The sequence below is a fragment of the Erythrolamprus reginae genome, chromosome Z (assembly GCF_031021105.1).
Source record: "Erythrolamprus reginae isolate rEryReg1 chromosome Z, rEryReg1.hap1, whole genome shotgun sequence".
Taxonomy (NCBI): Eukaryota; Metazoa; Chordata; class Lepidosauria; order Squamata; family Dipsadidae; genus Erythrolamprus; species Erythrolamprus reginae.
Genome location: NC_091963.1, coordinates 72,318,130 through 72,342,222, shown reverse-complemented (window position 1 = coordinate 72,342,222; position 24,093 = coordinate 72,318,130). Strand labels below are relative to the sequence as shown.

General features: G+C 40.1%; 1 protein-coding gene across 1 annotated transcript in view; it reads right to left on the bottom strand.

Moving 5' to 3' along the window:
- Positions 1 to 15,000: 15,000 nt before the first annotated feature.
- The window catches only part of PDE1C (phosphodiesterase 1C), a 671,297-nt gene continuing 662,204 nt past the window's right edge, over positions 15,001 to 24,093 (bottom strand). The window contains exon 21 of the mRNA XM_070726332.1: positions 15,001 to 15,173. Coding sequence (XP_070582433.1) covers positions 15,001 to 15,173 — 173 coding nt within the window. The remainder of the gene's footprint in view (positions 15,174 to 24,093) is intronic.

Sequence of the window (24,093 nt, the reverse complement as noted above, 5' to 3'; positions counted from 1 at the left end):
CTGAGCAGTGTTCCCTCTAATTTTTTTTTGGTGTGGGCGGAAAAGTATAGTGTTTGAGCAGCAGTCCCTTCGAGACGGGGCAGCATAGAAGTAAAAATAAATAAATAAACAAACAAACAAATAATAAAAATAAATAAATAAATAAGAAAAAAAATCCCTTCTTTTATTTATCCCTTCTATTATTAAGAAATTAATAATAAAACAAAACCAAAATCTATTACTATTAAAACTAAAACAGCCAGCAAAACCAAAAACACAACTATTAATAAATCCATGCTTTAAAATCTTCTTTTCTAAAATATTTATCATAGTATTAAAGTAATCTAATACTACTATGAAAATCTACCTGAACACCAATGCATCAATTAATATATTTCCATATTTACTTTGCTATAATTTCATTCAATAGCTCAAATAATTTTAAGGCACTTAGCACTTACTATTATTAACTCTCGTCAATCTTCTACATTTTCAAGTATATTTTAAATTCATAATGCAAAGTCATAAAATCATACAGTACATATCATAAACCCCTTATTTATCATATGTATCTTCCATTAATTTTACCTATGTAATTCTATATAGTTGTATAATTCTAATCCAATTTTACAAATTAATACATCCTAATATTAAACAACACCTAAATATATATTTTACCATCATTCCATAGTCAATCCATAGTTAATAATCAATCATCCCTCCTCAAATTTCTACCACTGTCTCATTTTTTAAAAAATAATTTTTAATTGATTTTTCTTTAAAACAAACAAGACAGACAACATTTAACTGTCTCATTTTTGGGTACCTCTCCCCTCTCTCCCTCTTCCTCTCATTTTTTGCCCCTCTCACTTCTCTCTTTTTCCATCCATCTCCTCCCTCCCTTATGTGTGTGTGTGTGTGTGTGTGTGAGAGAGAGAGAGAGAGAGAGAGAGAGAGAGAGAACTCTTAAACCATTTCCAAAAACAGATGAGGGCTGGTGGCTGTTATTATTTGGGTGCTTTTTACCATATGCTTTAAATGAAGAGTCACTTCTCTCCTTTTTTTGTTTCTCTTTCTTTCTCTCTCTCTCTCTTTCTCTTGCTTTCTTGCTTTCTCTGTCTTTCTCTCTCTCTCTTGCTTTCTTTCTCTCTCTTTCTCTCTCTCTTGCTTTCTTTCTCTCTCTTTCTCTCTCTCTTTCTCTCTCTTTCTCTTGCTTTCTCGCTTTCTCTTGCTTTCTTTCTCTCTTTCTCTCTCACTTGCTTTCTTTCTCTGTCTTTCTCTCTCGCTCGCTTGCTTTCTCTCTCTTTCTCTCTCTCTTGCTTGCTTTCTCTCTCTTTCTCTTTCTCTTTCTCTCTTCCTTGCTTTCTTTCTCTCTCTTGCTTGCTTCACCCGGGAAGCCCACACGGGAGGAACTCAGCCACATGCACCCACCAGACTCCTGGCGCCTGGACAGCCAGCTCCCCCCCCCTGAGAAAATGGAAATGGAAATTCAAGAGATAAGATAATTGTGTAAAGTTTTATCTGGAGACCTTAAAGAACTGAGAGGCTTGATGAATGGATTTTTTCAAACTACTAAGGAACTTACAATTGAAGCTAATAGAAAATTACATGACATGGTAGAATTAAAGAAGACATTTGAAGATGAAAATATTATAATTATGGATTTACAGATTGAGGAAACAACAAGGGACTATGGCGAACTAAGCAATGATATGAATGAAGTTCTACTAGTTAGTGGACATGATATTAAATACTCTGATTATCAAATTTTGAGTGATGATATAACATTTTTAAAAAAGAATTGCCTGGATATGGAAAGCATTGATGACCACAGATTTTACTATGAGCACATTGAGATAAGCACAAATATAAAAGGGGAAAGATGTGGTCAGAAGCACTGGAATTTCCAGAATAAAAGATTTAAAAATAAAATTGATTGGTTGAGATTTGTAAGGAAGTAAAGGAGACAGAATAAAAAAATGAAAGGGAAGAAAATGGGAATATAAAATGATTAGAAAGAAGTTTAAATTTGGATTTACACAAGAGATTTGGGATTGTGAGAAGGGTTGCGATTATTAAGATGGTTGATTAGATTTAGATTAATTTCTAATTATTAGCTTCTATTAGATGTCCTATTTTGGATTTGATGCATGGATTTTATGGAAATTTTAGGTTTATTAATTATGTTAAAATTGGTTAAACTGAATTTAATGAAATGTATTAAATATGCTTAGAATTTTGGGAAATATTTGATTCATTGAATATAATAAAATAGGTTCAAACAATTTTAATGAATATATTAAGGAAATATTAGGTTGGTTGATTATATTAAAATAAGCTTAATTCGTTTTATTGAAATGTACAAATAAGGCAAATTGAATTTGATAAGTAAAATTTGAATATACCATAGTAGAGATATTTTTAAAGAAGTATATTAATAAAGCAAGTTGAATTTGATAAGTAAAATTGGCACATAAGTACAGAGATGGTTTTGAAAGATTCATAAAAATGGAATTAGCGAAAAATAGATGATTTATGGTGCACTAGAAAAAATGTATGAAATTGGTTATATATTTTTTCTTATCTTTTTTCTCTCTCCCCCTTTTTTTCGTATTTTCAATGTTTGTGATTTGATAGACTATATAGCAGTTTTTAGATTTAAGTAAAATGTGTAAAGAGAAATAGGAGGCAATATGGTCTACCAGTTAATTAGAATGTTAGAAATATTGTTTATTTGTCAGTATATACTTGAGGGAACATTAATGAAGAGAGGTATTATATAATGATTGTGGTTGCTGGATGGCAAGATTAGATTTTAAAATATGCAATAAGGGATAAAAGATTTATAGAGAAATTAATAGTTTTGTATTATGATTCTTTCTGGGATTATACAAGAGTTACTAACAAAATACTGCATTTTATTGTACTGGAAATAGAAGATATTTGACATTGTACTAAAGCGTATGAAGCAAAAAATAATAAAAAACGTTATACCAAAATAAATAAATAAATAAAGGGCTACCAGCCATTGATCTTTACAAGCCACACTGAGATTTTGCTGTTGATGCAGGTGGGGGAGAACTTATGCCCAGATTTAAGCTACGGAGATTCTTGTTTTGTTATGGAGCAGCTAGAAGCAATGAAGGTAGGTGAGACATGCAGGAGGGGGAGAATTTGTGCCTCAGATTTAAGCTACAGAGATTCTTTCTTTTGTTAGGGAGCAGCTGGCAGCAATGAGGGTAGGCGAGAGACATTGAAAACTCACTGGGTGTCGGGCCCAAAGTCATTATGTGAAGTCCAAGGTGGGCGTGACACAGTTTGGAAGTGAGAGAGAGAGATATGCCACCACACACTCCTTTCTCCAGATGCCATAGTAACAAACACAGGAAGGAATCAGGAATCCTGCATATGATTGGCCCTCATGACTGCACTTGTGGGTGTGGGGATGTGAGATGGGATTTTTACCCAGGTGTAATCTAAGGAACTGAGTTGGAATTGAAATGTCAGCAAACCAAATAGCTTGAGCAATAAATCAATTCGAGGCCTGTGCTTCTTGCTGGGTAAGATTTATTAACAGCCATGTCTGGATTCCAGTCGAATATTTCCCCCCATCCTGAAAGTAAGGAGAAAGCTGCACCTGTCCTCACCAGAGACCAGACCAGGAGACAGGTTCCACCAGGGAAGGGGGAATGGGAAAACAAACTGAAGTCAGCTTTGCCCACTGACCCATGGTTCAATGATCATAAGGAAATCCTAATACTGAGGGAAGGGTTGGATTGGAAGGGAACCAAGCTGTATGTGCCTGCCAGCCTGCGACTAGATATTCTCCAATGGAGTCATTACTCCAGACTAGGGGGCCACTTCGGGTTCCTGAAAACATTGCATCTGATGCAGAGACAGTTCTGGTGGTCCAGAATGAGAGCAGAAGTTGAAGATTATGTGAAAAGTTGTGCTACCTATGCCACCAGAAAGCATCAGCCTGGAAATCCCCCCCCCCCGGTTGCTGCAGCAAGTAGCCAACCCTACTAGGCCCTGGGAAGAAATAGCGATGGATTTCATAGAGCAAGGGAAACACTGTTATTTGGACTGTCATTGATTTGTTCTCCAAACAAGCCATTTCATCGCATGTTCGGGGCTACCCACAGCCAGACATTTGACTAAATTATTCTTAAAACACTTTTACAGATTGCATGCAGTCCCCCGCAGAATCATATAAGATTGGGGGGTCCAATTCACAGCCAGATTCTGGAGAGAATTCGTCCGCACCATTGGTTCCACCCAAGGACTCAGTTCTGCACTTCATCCTTCCACAAATGGAGCAGCAGAAAGAGCTAATGCCCTAGTGGAACAGTACCTTAGATGTTATGTGAGTTACCAGCAGAACAATTGGGCTGAATTGCTACCTTTTGCAGAAGTAGCGTACAATAATTCTATACACAGCAGCAGGGGACTAACCCCTTTCCAAGTTACCAGTGGTCAAGATTTCATTCCCATGCTGGAACTACCTACAGAACCTCCCTATCTATCATGTTGGTGGAGTGGATGGAGAAGCTGAAGAGAGAATGGGAGAATGCCAAGAAGGCACTGACGGAGGCAGTGCAAGCCTACAAGAAACAAGCAGATAAGCACCGATCTCCCCAACCCCTTTTTGAGTGGAAGATAAAGTTTTCCTGTCTACCAAATACATTCGGTTAAGGCTGCCTAGCAAAAAGCTAGGTCCAAAATTCCTGGGCCCTTTCCCAATAGTGAAAGTAATCAACCCGGTCACGGTGCAGTTTGCACTGCCTAGAATCCTAGGGAGGATCCACCCAGTATTTCACTGCAGTCTGCTTAAGCTGGTGATTGGGTCCAACATAAGGCCACATGCACAGCCGCCCCCTTTACCTGTAGTAATTCAGGGGGAACCCTACTATGAAGTGAAAAATTTTTGGACTCACGCATTTTCCAGGGAAATTTGCAGTACCTAATTCATTGGAAGGGGTACCCTCTGTCGGAGGCTACCTGGGTAAAGAGTCAGGATATCAGTGCTGATAGATTAGTCAAGCAGTTCCATGAGAATTAACTGAACAAACCCAAGGGTTCTGGAGGGGGGAAGTAGGATGGTTTGGAACGGTACTAACCCCTATACTTATTCTATCATTCCAGGAGACAGATTTTGTGGGAAGGGAGGCCATCTGTCAGGCCCAAAGTCATTATGCGAAGTCCAAGGTGGGCCTGACACAGTTTGGGAGTGAGAGAGAGAGATATGCCACCACACATTCCTTTCTCCAGATGCCATAGTAACAAACACAGGAAGGAATCAGGAATCCTGCATAGGATTGGCCCTCATGACTGCACTTGTGGGTGTGGGGATGTGAGATGGGGTTTTTACCTGGATATAATCTAAGGGACTCAGAGTTGGAATTGAAATGTCAGCGAACCAAATAGCTTGAGCAATAAATCAATTCCAGGCCTGTGCTTCTTGCTGGGTAAGATTTATTAACAGCCATGTCTGGATTCCAGTTGAATCCAGATTTTGACATTCCCTCCTCCTCCTCCTCCACCTGGAGCCCATTAGGACACAGAGCATTGGCTGCAGCCATCTGGGCCAGTGTCTCAGGACAGAGAGCAAGTTGTGTGTCTCCCCAAGTGACCGAGGTATGTGTGCAGTACCAACAAGGGCTGAAAGAAGCACCCATAAGATGCAGCAATAGAAAGGCAAGTACTCAGGGTGCTTTGCTCCTGCTCTGGAATATGGAGTGAGTCTCCATCCCCTGCCATTACCCTTATTTTCTCAGGCCAGGCAAGGAGTAACTGGGAGGGTAAGGCGAGGGATGGGGCCAGTAGTGGTGGGTTTAGCCAACTGTTAGAAACAGCAGCGGGATGAAGAAGCAGCATGCAGCTCCGGACATATGGGTTGCCAACACCCAGTCTAGGCAATTAAAAAATATATTACTATCCACCAGTTCACTGCCTCCAACATCCTCCCTTCTTTGCTGTTCAGCTGCCAGTTTGTTGCTCTCAGTTGCTTCTGTTCTAGCATTGGTTTGCTTAATTGAGTTCCTGAGCTGGTTATATTATTTTCTATTGCTGGCTGCCTCTGACTCTGATGAGTTGGCCATGGTGAATTGTTCTCCAGTGAGCTGGACATGATGATTTGGCTGCAATGATTTGACCATGGCGAGTTGGCTATTGTGAGTGGGTCACAGTCCATTCCCACCAATTGGATTGAGACCATTGTAATGAAAACAGGAAAAGCATGTTTACGTTTGACTTAAAAGAGGAGAAAGGAGAAAGAAAAGTAGGGACCAGAAAATTTAATGTATAATAAGTGAAAGTATGTATATGTAGTGAAAAAGTCCTTATTTGATTGATTTTAGTCTTTGAACTTTGGATGATCTCCTATAATAATTTATTGGGGCAATTTACAGAGCTTTAAATTCCTGTTGATTCATGTTTGTTAAGTAAATCTGGAAATTATGTTTTCTGTTATAATCCTGCAAAGATTTTCCTGCCTTGTATCTGGATCTATTCCAAAAGGATAGACAGTATCTTAATAAATTTATTGAATTAATAGTCTTCTTAGATATTGTGTCATGGGCATAAGTTAAAATGGACAAACAATTTATACCGAAAAAAATTAATCAACACTAATCTAATTAATCAGATTTTTCTTTGGTTTTTTTAAATTTATTTTTATGTTTGAAATTTTTCAAACTGAATCACTTTATTCAGAGAGGATGAGGATGAGGTGGAGGATGACAACGATGATGACAAAGTAATGGCAGTAGCAACATGTAGGTAATTAGAGATTTGGTCTGTAACTCTATTTTGTCTTTCACTTTGTTGCTTTTGTATAAAAGTGTTAACTAATTCTTCTTTTCTGCCTTTGTTCCTAAGGCATAAATGCCCAGGGCATTTTGACTTTCTGCCTCCTGACAGAATTTATGTGCTCACAGTTTGTTTGTTTTCCCCTCCCATCTTACATTTCCATGAATAAACCTTTGTGCTGAAGTTATAAACCTGCTTCACTAATTTTTGCTTGGGTTAGATTCCAACTCTCTCAAATCTCATACGAACACAAAATTGTTCCAATGTCTAATACCAGCTTTGCATGAACACAGACGATGATATATAAATCTTTAACTCAGTTCAATGGGGGGAAAAAATTCTAACTTTTCAAATCAAAATGAAAGCTGGCAAGAAGTTTGATTTCTTTTCACCCAAAAATTCATGATCTTACATAATTTCCAGTTTTATTTTTAAACTGTTGTTAAAACTAATGTGTGATTTCTCCTATTTTCTGTTTCCAGAAAATTAAAACAGCTGCGTGTCAACAGACCTGCCTGTGCTGCTCAAGGAGGCAGCCGGGTTGGCAGTGGGGTTCCCCAGACTTATTGTCTTGCGGGCCTTTAACCTACCATCGCTCGGTGAAATCTCTGGGCTAGCACAGGAGTTCAAGGCCACCATGACAGCCATGGACCTGACTCAAGTAGTACAGGGTCCGACTCACAAGGGGGGACATGCACCCGACATGGTATTCCTCTTGGAGCAATTGAATAATGGTCTGAGACTAAGGGGCTTAGAAGTATTGCCTTTGTCATGGTCAGACCATTTTCTGCTGCAGCTTGACTTCCTGGATCCAATCCTCCCTCGCAGGGAAGTGGAACCGATTAGGTGGTTCCGCCCCAGACGCCTGATGGACCCAGAAGGCTTTCAGAGGGTGCTTGGGTTATACCAGATGCACTCATCCACAGTTTGGCGGAGTCTCTTGCCATGGCCTGGAATAAGGCTGTGACAGAGACTCTTGACCAGATTGCACCATTGTGACCTCTCTGTGGCACTAGACCCCGGAGGGCTCCTTGGTTTACTGAGGAGCTCCGGGAGTTGAAACGCCAGAAGAGATGCCTAGAGAAGTGATGGAGGAAGAGTAAGTCCAAGTCCGATCGAACACTTGTAAGAGCTCATATTAAGACTTACAAAGTGGTGCTCAAGGCGGCAAGATGTGCATATCATGCCACCTTGATTGCATCAGCGGAATCTTCCCTGGCCACTCTATTTAGGGTGACCCACTGCTTCCTTAACCAGGGGAGAGTTGGGGACCCCTTGCAGAGCAGTGCCAAGAATTTTAAAACATTTTTCGTTGATAAAATAGCTCGGATCCAAGCGGACCTCGACTCTGGATAACAGAGTCGACTGACAACAAGTCAGTCGAGATGACTGGGGCTTATCCTTGTCCATCTGTCTGGGAGGAGTTTGACCTGGTGACACCTGATGAAGTGGACAAGGCCATTGGAGCTGTAAGTTCCGCCACCTGTTTGCTGGGTCCGTGTCTCTCCTGGCAGGTTTCGGCCAGCAGGGAGGTGACACGGAGCTGGGTCCAGGAAATTGTCAACGCTTCTTTGGGGAGGGGGTCCTTCTCAGATCCCTACAAGGAGGCACTTGTGTGCCCCCTGCTCAAGAAGCCTTCCCTGGACCCAGCCATTCTCAACAACTATCATCCAGTCTCCAACTTCCCTTTATGGGGAAGGTTGTTGAGAAGGTGGTGGCACTCCAGCTCCAGCGGTCCTTGGAAGAAGCCGATTATCTAGGTCCTCAACAGACAGGATTCAGACACGGCTACAGCATGGAAACTGCTTTGATTGCGCTGATGGATGATCTCTGGCCAGGTCTCTGATGGGTCCAGGATAGGGGCTTATCCTCTGTCCTGATGCTCCTTGACCTCTCCGCGGCTTTCAATACCATCAACCATGGTATCGTTCTGCACTGACTGGAGGGGTTGGGCACTGTCCTTCAATGGTTCTCCTCCCACCTGTCCGGTGGGTTGCAGTCGTTGTTAGTGGGAGATCAGAGGTCAACCTCTAGATCTCTCCCTTGTGGGTCACCTCAGGGGTCAGTTCTCTCCCCCCCAACTCTTTAATATCTACAAGAAACTGCTGGGTGAGATCATCCAGGGGCATGGGTTGAGGTATCATCAGTATGCTGATGATACCCAGCTGTATATCTCCACCCCATGTCCAGTTAACAAAGCAATGTAAATGTTGAGCCGGTGCCTGGGGGCTGTTGGGGTCTGGATGGGTGTCAACAGGCTCAAACTCAACCCTGACAAGACAGAGTGGCCGTGGGTTTTGTCTCCTAAGGACAATTCCATCTGTCCATCCATTACCCTGAGGGGGGAATCACTCACCCCCTTGGAGAGGGTCCACAACTTGGGCGTCCTCCTCAATCCACAGCTAACATTAGAGAACCATCTTTTGGCTGTGGTGAGGGGGGTGTTTGCCCAGGTTTGCCTGGTGCACCAGTTGCAGCCCTACCTGGACCGGGAGTCACTGTTCACAGTCACTCATGCCCTCATCACCTCGAAGTTCGGCTACGGTAATGCTGTCTACAGATCGTGCAGAATGCAGCTGGTGAGAGCAATCATGGACTTTCCCAGATATGCCCATGTCACATCAACACTCCTCAGTCTGTATTGGTTGCCGATCAGTTTCCGGTCACAATTCAAAATGTTGGTTATGACCTATAAAGCCCTTCATGGCATCGGACTAGAATTCCGTTGGGACCGCCTTCTGCCGCACGAATCCCAGCGACCAATTAGGTCCCACAGAGTTGGCCTTCTCCGGGTCCCGTTGACCCAGGGGAAGAGCCTTCTTTGTGGCAGCCCCAACCCTCTGGAATCAACTCCTCCCAGAGATTAGGACTGCACCCACCCTCCTTGCCTTTTGTAAACTCCTAAAAACCCACCTTTGCTGCCAGGCATGGGGAAATTGATTCCCCTCGGCCGCTCCATTTTATGTATGGTTTGTTTGGGTTGTATGAGTGTTTTTAAATCAAGGGTTTTTAACTGTTTTCCTGTTTTAATCATTGGATTTGTATTTTGTATCATTGTTATGAGCCGCTTTGAGTCTTCAGAGACAGGCAGCATTCAAATCAAATCAAATCAAATCAACCAACAAACAAATAAATAAAACAATAAAACAAAACACATGTTCAGGTTCATAATTTAAGGAATTACTAAATATATAGTAAATATTGTGGTTGATAAATTCATTCTTAATTACATTGCCTAAAGTAAACAATAAAATAAAAAGTTATAGTTGATTCTGTTTTAATTGAGTATTAGGTGGCAGTGTTGTGTTGGTAAAATTAATAGCATTCTGCTATTTACCAGATACCCTAACCAAAATACAGTAGATGTCCTATATTTTTACATAATGACTTGCTTCCAAAGCCAATATGTAGAAACCCTATCGTCTAAAAAGCTAGTCTTGAATAAGTAAATTGTGATAGAAAAAAGAATAGATCCACACATTAAATTCATTTGAAGGAATAGAATATTTTATTTTATACAAGCATTTATTCAAATAATCTAATGGCACAACCAACACATTCTCAAAATATATGTTCTCTGAGTTACACAATTCTTAGAGCAAACCACATTCCTCCCCATTATAGCCCCAGAAATTAAACCTTTGTGTGATATAATATGATAAAGCAATCTGTAAACTACCAACCCAGATAGAAACAGAAAGCATTTTCGACATATGGAGTAATTTCTCCAAATATATGTATACTTCCTATGCATGTGCTGAATTTCAATGCCCAGGTGTTACACACATTAGACAAATAAAATGTCCTATCATTTAGCAGACTGAAGTAACTACCTCACATACAGATAGTCCTCAACTTACCACTGTTCATTTGAGGACCATTCAAAGTTACAACGGCACTTTAAAAAGTGACTTATGACCATTTTTCACACTTAGAAGCAATGCAGCATTCCTATGGTCACATGATTAAAATTCAGATGCTTGCAACTGATTATAGTTGTGACCGTTTCACTGTTCCAGAACCATGTTATCACCTTTTCTGCTATTCTGACAAGCAAAGTCAATGGGGAAGCCAGGTTCACTTAACAATTGCATCACTAACTTAACAACTGAGATGACTATTTAACAGCTGTGGCAAAAAAGGTTGTAAAATGGGGCAAAGCTCATTTAACAAATGTGTCACTTAGTGATAGCCGTTTTGAGCTCAGCTGTGGTCATAAGTTGAGGACTATTTGCAGCTGGTTTAAAATGGAACAAAACAGAAGCCAATAGCCACTTTTACACTGATTATTGCAAGATTTTTATTCTTATGGATAGCTATCTGAAAAATTTGCTTATCCCTCATCTTTTTCCCCATCTGAATTCAAAACTAAATTTGTCACACAGGAAAAGGAGAGCAGGTAAGATTCACCAATGTTTATAAACAAATAAACTTAAGCAGTGATCAAATTAATGGTTTTCCTATTCTATTGAATGCATAGTATGATTAAACATAATATTCAGAAAATGTTGCCATAAAGATATTGGACTAAAGAAAAGAATTCTTCACTTTAACCTACATGTATTTTCTTCTGTTCTCTAGATCTATGTAGTATAGAGTAATGTAGTTAGTTAAGTGTGATATGATTAAAAAGTTAGACTGTGAGTGGGAAGACTAATACACAAGCCCCCTCTTCAATGTTCCCTCTAATTTTTTTCAGTGTGGGTGGAAAAGTATAGTGTCTGAGCGGCAGTCCCCTTGGGACTGGGTGGCATATAAATAAATAAAATAAATAAATAAGAAAAAAATCCCTTCTTTTTTATTAAAAGAAATTAATAATTTAAAAAAACCAACATCCATTACTGTTATAACTAAATCAACCAGCAAAACCAAAAACATAACTATTAATAAAAACAGGTGAGGGCTGGGTTTTTTTCTCTCTGTTATTATTTAAGTGCTTTTACCATATGCTTTAAATCAAGAGTCACTTTTCTCTCTGTTTCTCTCTCTTTCCTGTCATTCTCTGCCTCAATCATTTTCTCATTTCTCTTTTTTCTCCCCTTTTTCTATCATTTCTCTTTATCTCTTCCTTCCACTCTTCTCTCTCTCTCTTGCTTTCTCTGTCTCTCTCTCTCTTGCTTTCTTCTTCTCTCTCACTCTCTTCCTTCCTCTCTCATCTCTCTCTTTCTTTCTCTCTCTCTCTTTCTCTCTCTCTCTTTCTCTCTCTCTCTCCCTCTTGCTCTCTCTCTCTTTTTCTCACTTTCTCTCTCTTGTTTTCTTTCTCTCTCTCTTCTTTTCTTTCTCTTTCTCACACTCTTTCTCTCTCTTGTTCTCTCTCTCTTTCTATCTCTTTCTCTCCCCCCTTTCTCTCTCTTTCTCACTTTCTCTCTACCTTGCTGTCTGTTGCTCTCACTCTCTCTCGTTCTTTCTCCGTTCTTCTCACAGCGGAGGCTGGCAAAGGTGATATTCAATGTTGGGGGTGCGTGGGTGGTTGCGCGCGCTCCCCATCCCCCTGCCAGCCTGCCTGGAACATTCAAAATAAGAAAAGCCTTCGCCGGCGAAGGTTTTTCTTATTTTGAATGTTCCGAGCGAGCTGGCAGGGGGATAGGGAGTGCTTGCAACCGCCCGCGCACCCCCGACATTGAATATCACCTTCGCCAGCCTCCGCTGTGAGAACGCCTGCCTCGCCTCTCCTGCAACCCCCTTGCTGAGAGCCCGGGACGAAAGTGCTCTCGGCAAAGGGACTGTGAGACGGGCAGGGTGTGAGTTCCTGGTGCGGGAGGAGCCGCACCCAAAGGCAGGAGGCGGCGGAGGAGCAGAGGGGGCAGATCGGGTGGGTGGGGGGCAGTGGCAAAAGGTCGAGGGGGCCGGAGGCACTGTGGGGAGGCAGGGGCGGCCGTGGCTCCCTTCCCTTCTACTGCCGGTGCTTCCCCGCCCCCCCACGGGCTGGCAGGGGGATGGGTAGCACGAGCCCATGAAAAAGGGTGCGTGGGGGGTATTTTGGGGTGCGTGCTTGCTCACACGCACAGCTTACGGGGAACGCTGCCCCTCTTAGCTATGGAAATCCACTGAATGCCTCTGCCCACCAATGTATTTCACAGGATTGTTCTTGTGGGGATAGAATGAATGCATGGAAATCTCATAAAAGTCACCTTGAGTTCTTAGAGGAAAGATGGAAAATAAATCAAACAAATAAATAAACCCACACATACTCAAACACTCAAATCAGAAAGAGACAAAGTACAATAATGAAATGAAGGTGGAATTCAAAAAGGAATGTCTTCTTTTTTTAAAAAAATATTTGCATGATTCTGAGAAACTTGGATGTCTTGAAGCTACATATATGAAAACCTGCAATGGTGTAGTGTGAAGTTAAGTGTTAGCTTGAATATTGGAGTCTGAGTCATAGTCCTCGTTAGGCAGAGAAGTTGACTGGATCTACCAATCTATGTCGAACCATCATAGTAATTATGAGATCATCATCATCATCAACAACAACAACAACATCATCATCATCATCATCATCATCTTTGCTTCATTGCTTCATATTTAATCTCATGCATTGCTTCATGCAATCATGCATTGCTTCATATTTAATCTCACTCCCAATATCAAAATCCTCAAAATGGAATCCAAACACACTCATTACACATTGGTATAATATGTCATTCATCTATTAGGAGAAAAGCAGAAACAGTTAACTTGCAAATAATCATGAACATTTTCAGTCCTTTATACATACATATGCATGCTGCATATGGGGCATCTTTGATGAATCAGAGTGGTCAGGTCCCAGATATTTCTACAGGGATGCTAGTGCAGTGGTATCTATAGTTAAAAACTTAATTTGTTCTGAGACCAATTTCTTAAGTAGAAAAGTTTGTAAGTAGAAGCAATTTTTCTCATAGTAACCAATGTAAAAGCAGATAATGCATGCAAAACCATTAGGAAAGAAATAAAAGCTCGGAATTTGGGTGGGAGAAGGAGGAGGAAGAAGAGGAGGAGGACAGTCGCTGCTGAAGGAAGAAGGGGAGGGGAGGGGAATAAAAAAAAATCAAAACTTTAAGGCTTAAAAAAAGAGGGACTCTGAGGCGGCGAGGAGGAGTACACGCCTCCCATACACCTGGTGCGAGGCTGTTTCCCATTCACTGTGCCAGAGAGAGAAACCCAGGCAGGTGAGAGAGGGGAACCACCCACTTCTTTGACTGAAAGGCAGTTGCTGCTGCTTCTTCCTGCTTCCTCTTTCTTCCCATGCTGAAGGGCTCCTGTCTCCTCTTGCTTGCTCACTTTGTAACCGGTGCCTTTCCTTCACTGTGTTTTTTAATATATATTTAAATATTTTTGTTGGTTTTTTCAAATATACACACAACATAAAAAGTGGTGACTTCTCGGTTTGGCTGAAGCCGAGTTGATCTGGCCGGGGTGAAGTGCCCACTTTTGCCTTTCTGCGCCCAGATGCTCTGGGAGGCAACCTCTTGCTGGGTGTATGGGAGGCAGTGTGAGGGAGTTACCAGAGTGAAGTGGTTTATTCCCTCTCCAAGCACCCAGAGAAAGGAAAACATTATGTTCGCTCTGGGCTGCCCAGAGCAAAGGGAGCATTTCTTTTCTCTGGGTGCTGGCAGAGCACCCAGAGAAAGGAAAATGCTTTGTTCACTTTAGACTGCCAAAACCTCCTTAAGCACCACTGAAAGGTTCCTTTGACAGCCCAGAAAAGCCCGAGATGGCCAAGATTAAAGGGAGAATGGCAGGAAACTGGCCGGGCCTGAAATTTTTCCAGGTTCAGGTTCTTAAGTAGGAAGTGGTCCTTAAGAAGAGGCAAAAAAAATCTTGAACACCCAGTTCTTATCTAGAAAAGTTCTTAAGTAGAGGCATTCTTAGGTAGAGGTATCACTGTATTTTGATGGGAGGAGTGGGGGGGGGAGATGGAGTAGTCTGTATATGAAGTTTCTGTTTCCCTGCATTGATGTAGTGTGGGAGGGGCTTGGTTAGCATTGTTTTAAATAGCTGGTTCTAAATGAGAAAGTTCAGTTCTTGCCTAATCTCTTCTTATCACAAACCTTCCTATCACAAAGCTCCTTTTGGAATCAAAGATTGGAGAGGCAAACCTTTACATAAGGAGAATGTGTCTAAGCAGAATGCTTCCATTATATTTGTTTAATTGTATATTTGCTTGCTGTCTGAATAATCTGTATAACTTTCAGAGTTTCCTTCATTAATAAGTGGAAACCTGGCCTATTTCCTATTCCAATGCTCAGAGATATGCTGAATCTTCTTCATTCTGCCCCTCTGGTCAAGCAGTTTGTATTTCACCAAGTAGTCTTCAGTTTTCTTGTGGAAATGTGGGAAGGTAGTATTTGCAGAGGCAAAATTGGATTTCTTGGACTGATGTATTGGAGGTTTGATAACTAGACAGAAGATAAAAAGAGAAGTAATGGATATTTAATATTAATATTTATTATATTTAAATATAATAATTGATACTCATGCCCTCATCATCTCAAGGTTAGACTACTGCAATGCCCTCTACATGGGGGCTTTAAAAGAACGTTTGTTTTGGTGCAAAATGCATCTGCAAGAGCTGTGCTGGGCCTTCTAAGACATGAACATATCTCACCATCACTCTGTGAGCTGTATTGGTTGCCGATTGGTCTCTGAACACAATTTAAAGTGCTGGTTATAGCAATAGCATTTAGATTTATATACTGTTTTGCAGTGCTTTACAGCCCTCTCTTTACAGAGAGTAAACATATTGTCCCCAACAATCTGGGTCTTCATTTTACTGACCTTGGAAGGATGGAAGATCAAGTCAACCTAGAGCCTACTGAGATTCGATCTGCCAAACTGGTGGCAGCCAGTGATCAGAAGTAGCTTGCAATATTGCACTCTAATCACTGCAGCATCAAGGCTCTCTCTGGTTATGATCTATAAAGCCCTATATGGCTTATATACCCCAGCCCTATATGCCTCATGTATCCCAACAGCTGGTCAGGTCACACAAAGTTGGCCTTCTCCAGGTTCCGTCAGCTAAGCAATGCCATCTGGTGGGGCCTAGGGGAAAGCCTTCTTTGTGGTATTCCCAGCCCTCTGGAATCAATTTCCTCCAGAGATTCACACTGCCCCCACCCTCCTGGCCTTTCATAATGTCCTAAAGACTCACTTTTGCTGTCAGACCTGGGGGTGTTGAGCATTGGTATCTTGCCACGGCCGATGATATGAATGTATTTGTGGTTATCTTTGCTATATTTTGTATTGTATTATTATTTTTGTAAGTAACCCTGATTCTGTGGAGAAGGGTGGCATAGAAATCCAAACAAATAAAATAAATAAATAAATAAGTATTATATTAAAGTTGATATTGATATTTATTATATTGAAGCAATGGAACCAGATATTTGCATATACTGAACAAAAGGAGGAAATGAGAACAAAAGACAATACAAATGAAGAAAAGCTTAGATGCATAACTTGTTACTACTCAGAATATTTCTAAATTTACAATTCTAACACAACTAAAGAGCATATTATTTATTTTAATCATTATGAATCCATAAACTGCTATAGAAGTATGGATATACTGTATGTATTGATATACAAAAGTAACAGAATCTTGAGTATCTTTATCATGATGTGAACAGTGAGCATCTACATTAGATCAAGACATTGGATTATTCAATAAATATAAAACAAAGTCTGGGAGCCATGAAGAGAAATCTGTTTTACTTGATCAACTACAATCCCTACGTTATTGAGACACTTTGATTGACTGTGATACAGCTCTTAGCCAATGTAAAACGGCAGGTTGTTGCAAGGTGTTTTCTCAGTTAAAGATTACCCAGCCATTTTAAAGTTGGCATTAAGCATTAGCATAACAATTGGTCTTCTTTATTATCAGTTCCAGTCCAGCTGGGCATTATATGGATTCATTACAGTATCCATTATGATAGGAAATCATTGATCCTTTCATTTTACTACCTTTCCAGCTTAACAAGTTATTAGGCAACAATGAAAATATCCTCTAATCAGGACTCAGTAACAGGAATGAGAGGGTCCATTATATAAAGAACCGAGGTGGTGCAGTGGTAGAGTGCAGTACTGAAGGCCACTAAAGCTGACTGCTAGATCTGCAGGTCAGCGGTTCAAATCTCATCACTGGCTCAAAGTTGACTCAGCCTTCCATCCTTCCGAGATGGGTAAAATGGGGACCCAGATCGTGGGGGCAATATTATGCTGGCTCTGTTAAAAAGTGCTATTGCTAACATGTTGTAAGCCACCCTGAATCTAAGGAGAAGGGTGGCATTAAAAAATTGAATAAATAAATAACTTATTTTTACTATATGATATATCTATTCCTTGTCTCACATCCTTTTGGGGCATTTCTCCAGAAAGATCAGGGCAGAAATAGCCAAGAGTAGTGTTCCCTGTAATCTGTGCGCGTGCGCACGCGCACGCCCCAAAATATTCCCCCATGCACCCTTTTCCATGGGCGCGCGCTCCCCATCCCCCTGCCAGCCCAGGGGGGGGGAGGCACCAGCAGTAGAAAGAAAGGGAGCCGCTGCCGCCCCTGCCTCCCCTGCCTCCCCATGGTGCCTTCGGCCCCCTTGTGCCCCTGGCCTCTCGGCCCTGCCCCCCGCCCGCCTGGTCTGCCCCCTCTCCTCCTCCGCTGCCTCCTGCCTTGGGGCGCGACTTCTCTTGCGGCTGTGGCTGTGGCTTCTCTTCTCTCCGCGCGCTTCGGGAATGCCCGCCCTGCCCCTCTCGCAGCTCCTTTGCTGGGAGTGCTTTCGTCCCGGACTTTCAGCAAGAGGGCTGCAGTAGAGGCAGGGCAGGCGTCCCCGAAGAGCTCAGAGAAAGCGCTCTCGCAGCCCCCTCGCTGACAGAGAGAGAGAGAGAAAGTAAGTGAGAAAGAGAGAGAGAGAGAGAAAGGGGGGAGAGAGAGATAGCAAGAGAGAGAAGAGAAAGAAAACAAGAGAGAAAGAGAGAGAGAGAGCAAGAGGGGGAGAGAGAAAGAGAGAGAAATGACTCTTGATTTAAAGCATATGGTAAAAAGCACCCAAATAATAACAGAAAAAAAACCCCAGCCCTTTGTGTGGGTGTGGGTGTGGGTGTGAACTCTTGAACCATTTCCAATAGCTCACCTGTTATTGGAAATGGTTCAAGAGTTCACACACACACAAGGGGGGAGGAGACAGGGATGGAAAAAGAGGAGAAGATAGTAATAATAGTAATAGATTTTGGTTTGGTTTTATTATTAATTTCTTTTAATAATAAAGAAGGGAATTTTTTTCTCATTTATTTATTTATTTATTCATTCATTCATTCATCTATACTTCTATGCCGCCCAGTCCCAAAAGGACTGCCGCTCAGACACTATACTTTTCCGCGCACACCGAAAAAAAATTAGAGGGAACATTGGCCAAGATGAAAGGGACTGCACATGGTATGAGAAAGTAGAAGAACTACATTAAAGCTACATTAAAGAAGTAGCATTTGAAGGGGAAAAAACCCACCCTCCTGCATCAATCTACAAAAGACTTTGCTTAAGTATAAAGCTTTAAGTAATCCTGCTTGGAAGTGAAGAAAAAATTGTTGTGCCAAATGAGGTGGTTGCTTGCTGCCACAAGAAAATGCATTTTTGAGTTCCCCTTGCAGAGATTGTTCGAAAAATCTAAAACCATTTTTTTAAAAAAAGTTATCTGGCTGCTAGTCCACCTCAATCTACATGGCAAAACCCAGAATAAAGGATGTGTTACCCAGCAAAGGTTATAAAACTGCCCAGTGGAACTCTGCATTTTCCCTAAATAACAAAGATCTGTATGAAATATCCATTTCTGCTGAGAAACCTCTCTTCTCTGCTAACATTTCACTTCTACTGCACCCATTGACTACTATTACTGACATTATCTCCACCTAGCAGGACCCACTGATCCACCAGAACCAACTACTGCTATCATCACTACCTGTAAACTAACAAGTAAAGCAATTCAAAACAAAACAAAACAAAAATATTTTAGTTTTCTTGATGCATTAATTAGTATAATTTTATTTATTATTTATTTGAATTTATATGCTGCCCCACTCCTGAAGGACTCTAGGTGGGTTACAACCAAATACAACAATATAAACATCCCTTAAATATAAAATACAAAACCCCCTAAAAACAGTATATAAAAAGAACCCTTAAAAAACAGCACAAAACAATTTTAAACCCACAATTATCAAGCAAAACAGCTAAAAACCATACATGTCTTTTTTGGTCAGATCCTGATGGCATACCATCTGATCAATGACCCCAGGCCTGCCAGAAAAGCCAGGTCTTTATGGCTTTACGGAAGGCCAGTAGAGTGAGGGCAGTCCAGATCCTGGGAGGTATCTGGTTCCAAAGAGACAGAGCTGCCACAGAAAAGGCCTCACCCACAGGCATGCCAGCCGACACTGCTAATTAATTAGCTGATTATCAGTTAAACTGTTTCATTATTGATATTAATTAATTAATTAGATTGATTATTGATATTAATTAACTGTTTTGATTTATTATTAATATTGATTAATTATTGATTGCTATCCATGCATTAATTAGTATAATTAATTAGCTGGTTGTTATCCATGCATTAATTAGTATACTTAATTAGCTGGTTGTCAGTTAGACTGTTTTATTATTGATATTAATTAATTATTATTTTGATTTATCATTAATATTGATTAATTATTGATTGGTTATCCATGCATTAATTAGTATAATTAATTAGCTGGTTGTCAATTAGAATGTTTGATTATTGATCTTAATTAATTAGATTGATTATTGATCTTAATTAATCATTTTGATTTATCATTCATATTAATTACTTATTTTGATGGATTATTGATACTATTTAATTGTCACCCAGTACTTGTTTATTGACCTATACTTCATTATTTTTTAGGGGGTATAAATTTTTTATTGTTTTTCACACCTTACAGAGATTCCAATTTACATACCTCAAATTAAAATATAATACAATACAATATCAAATGCCAAATTCTTAGCCAAATAAATATTTTTTTTCTAATTATTTATCCAATTTATTCTGGTAAATATCATTCATCCTGTGCTACCTCCTTTCCAAATACTACCATCTGGATTTTAGATATTGTTCTTCGCTTTCATTTGTATTTAAAGTGCTATAGCTATCTAAATTTATCTTGGCTGTTTGCTATTTTTCATAACTGTACCATCGTGCTTCAGTCTCTTTCTAACGTTCTTAGTAAACACATTCCTGCTTTCATTTGAAAAACCTTCATTTTATCATAACTGCCCTTAACAATAGAAATATCCGAATTTACTTCTCTTTAAAAACCCAGGAAGGAAAGAAAAAAAGAAAAAAAGAAGCAGTATTCATATCAAATCTTAATCTATACATAGGAGGAAGGGTTGTTGTTAGAGATTTTAAAATGTATTTCCTACTCAATTCATTGCTTTCACTTATTTCATTATATCAGTATATTGTTTCTACTTTAACAGATCAAAATAAATATAAATCATTATTATTCCATTATTTTGTGTGAAAAGTATCTTTCATTAAAAAAGAAAGACCAATGTATTAACATTCTTCCCTAATCTAGATATTTTCCACTTCCATTCTTAGTGTGATAGTCTTCCCTAATCTATAAATTCCACTGCCAATCTCAGTGTAATTATCTTCCATAATCTGTGTGTCACTGTCATATCACTGCAATAATCTTCCCTAATCTATATATTTCCCTAATCTATATATTATTCCTAATTCTAAATATGTTCCACTATCGAATTCAATCTTCCATAATCTATTCATTTTATCTCTTCCTTGTTTCATCTGTCTTTCCTTATGATGCCTAACATAATCAGTGCTAATTATTATCCCATATTAATCCTACTCCTGAAATCATATCTCTCTTCCCTTTTCTTTTCCCCCTTCTTCCTATTTTATTTGTCACCAGAAATTTATAATTCAATCAATCAGAAGAAAAAAAGAGAGAAAAGAACAAAAAAGAAAAGAGAAAAAGAAAATCATCCAAAAACAATCATAATCATTATCAAATATCTCACCTATATTACGTACAATAATCAGAGCTTTTTTCAATTTTCTCATTTATAAGCCATTAAATTTTTTCCTCTTGTACAGTTCTTCCATTTTATACTTTATATCACTTGTTTATATATTTGTATATATGTATAGAATATACGTATTTTCATTAGCAAACTCCCATAAGATTAAAATATTAATAAATCCAATTCATTATGCATACTCAATTCTTTTTATATTTTATAACTTTGTGAGAGAAGAGAAAAGAAGAAAAAGAAAGTGCTGATAGCTTTTGGATCTGGATTTTCTTAAAAGTATTTAATTCTTAAAAGTATTTAATTTCAAATTATATTGTCCAGTGTGATTTCAGTCAAATCAAGTAGTCCAAATGTAACTTCAATCAAATTGAGCAGTCCAATCAGATCAAATCAGTTCAAATCAATTCAGTTCAGCTCAGTCAATTTCATCTTGAATATTTTCTTCCTTCCATGCATTAGCTGATCCACCTCCTCATAGCCAAAATGTCAAAGTCTTTAGACATTTAACAAACTGCTATATTTCCTCCGGCCACACGATGTCACACAATTTTCCAAGTCTTTTCTGGATAGCTCTTTTACAGCTCTTTCCGTTTTTTTAGTGACTTGTTCTTCCGGTATTATGTTCCTCTTTGTTTATATAAGAAAGGAAAAATAAAACTTCTACAGCAGAAATTTAAGGTTCCAGATCCCAAAAGGCAAATTTCAAAGAAGACCAATTAGATAGCTAGAAAGACTCAAATGATGGGCAATTCGCTACTTTTCAAAGCTTCCGCTGAAATGCCACGTCACACATATAGCTGCCTTCTTCAATCTCAGGCCATTTTAGCTCCTTCCAGCAACCAAGCGCAAAAACAAAAGTATAAAATCCCATTCAGGCACTCTCCACTTATCACCATAGACAGGAAATCCCTTCTTTCCTCTGTAAATAACTCCTTCAACTCACTTTCCAGATGTAATCATTCGGCTACCATCCCGGCGTCACGTTGCCTCCACAGCTGTATTGGCTCAGGCATGGCTTCTTGTTCAGCTTCACTACAGCCGGGGCGAGACAAGTCAGTTCGCCCAGCAGGGCATGCCAGCCCCTGCCAGGCCAGTCTGGTCGAAAAGGAATGAGAAATTGGGGACATTCCCAAGAGAGAGGGAATATTCCCTGCTGCTGCAGCCATCAGACCCCCCCACTTCTCCCCCTATACTTCATTATTTATTGGTTATCCATGAATTAATTAGTATAATTAATTAATTGGCTGTCGATTAGACTGTTTGATTATTGATATTAATTAATTAGATTGATTATTGATCTTAATTATTTTGATTATCATTTATATTAATTAATTATTTTGATGGATTATTGATACTATTTAATTGTCACCCACTACTTGTTTATTGACCTATACCTCATTATTGACAATGCCAAACAAATTTTTTTAATAAACTCCACAAACACCCCCAAATTGAAGACATTTCTACCAATGACTGTTACAATTTTGTTACAACTGTAACAAAACCACCAAAGAGAATAAAAAATACAAAAAATGCAACATATGCTCAAAATATGCCCACAATATCTGCCTGGGCATAAGCAATTCCTTCAAACTTCCACATTCTTCATTTCGGCCCATCATGTCTATCGATACTGGATAATCTAACTACTATGCCTGATAATTTCAAAACTTTAGAAACAACCATAAAAGCACAAAAACATACATTGACTCCATAGAAATCACACATAGATTCTCATTTAGAAGCATGTTTCACATCTTTTGAAAAAAAAATACTGCACAGATAAATAGAAATTCAAATGCTCAAAATCATATTCCAATATATCAACCACTATCTCAACCTCAACTTCAACTATCACTGTTGAAAGGCTGGATGGCTTGATGGTGAGCCGGCATTTGCGTTGGGCTGGAAAAATATGGTCCCAGCATTTTAGCCGGCATGGGAGGAGGTGGTCTCACGTGACAACGATAGATCACCCATCTGCCCCTGCGCGTTCAGCACAGACACAGAAGAGGCTGTGAGTGGTCTTGGGAGCCCATATAAAAGTGCCGGCTCACCACCCACACCCTACTGTTTCACCACATCGGCCTCCTGAAAAAACACCCCTATTCCACACTGGAAGACGAAGCAGGGATTTGGTTAGGGGGTGCATCACTTTCAGTAGACAAGAAAGCAATTTAACTGGCTACTTTTCCCTTTAATCACTGGGGGTGGCAGAAAGGGGTGGAAATGGGTATCAGTAGCAACTGCATGGTGTCCTGTTGGGCATCTTTTGTAAGGTGATGGGCTGCCACTCTCCAGAAGCTCAAGGCCTACCCAGCCAGGGCATTGGAGGGGGTGCCCTTGAGGCTCACAGTTCCAGGGCATGGGGTGTGAGCCCTCCCACATGCCAAGAGACATGGCTGAGGACAGGGCAAGCCTCACCCTGATAGCCTCACCCTGTTCAAGCCACTTTACTGGGATTGGCAAACACAGCAAACAAGATCACTATGCTGGATTTCGTATTTCATCACCAGTCGGGCGCTTCCCAAGCACCTAGGACTGCATCATGTAGCGGCGACTTATGTTTGCCAAACCCAGTAAAGCGGCCTTTTGCAATTGACAGATGGAGATTTTGTCAATTCCGATGGTTTTCAAATGTCCACTGAGATCCTTTGTCACTGCACCCAGCGTGCCAAATACCATTGGGACCACTTTCACTGGCTTATGCCAGAGTCATTGCAGCTCGATTTTTAGATCTTCGTATTTCACTAATTTCTCTAGCTGCTTCTCCTCAATTCTGCTGTCCCCTGGGATTGTGATGTCGATGATCCATACTTTCTTTTTCTCCATAATCAGAATGTCTGATGTGTTATGCTTCAGAATTCGGTCAGTCTGAAGTCGGAAGTCCCACAATAGTTTTGCTTGCTCATTTTCGACCACTTTTTTGGGCTTATGATCCCACCAGTTCTTTGCCACTCCATCAACACTGACTCTTTGCTCTCCTTCACATAGTCAGCTAATGCATGCTTCTCTTCTTCCACTGTCTGCTTCACTTGCAAAAGTCCTCTTCCGCCTATTTTTCTTGGTAAATACAGCCTGTCAACGTCACTGCAGGGGTGTAGTGCATGATGGATCGTCATTAATTTTCTGGTTTTTCTGTCCAAGTTGTCCAGCTCTGCTTGAGTCCAGTTCACTATGCCAGCTGTGTATCTAATGACAGGAATTACCCAAGCATTTATAGCCTTGATAGTGTAGCCACCATTCAGTTT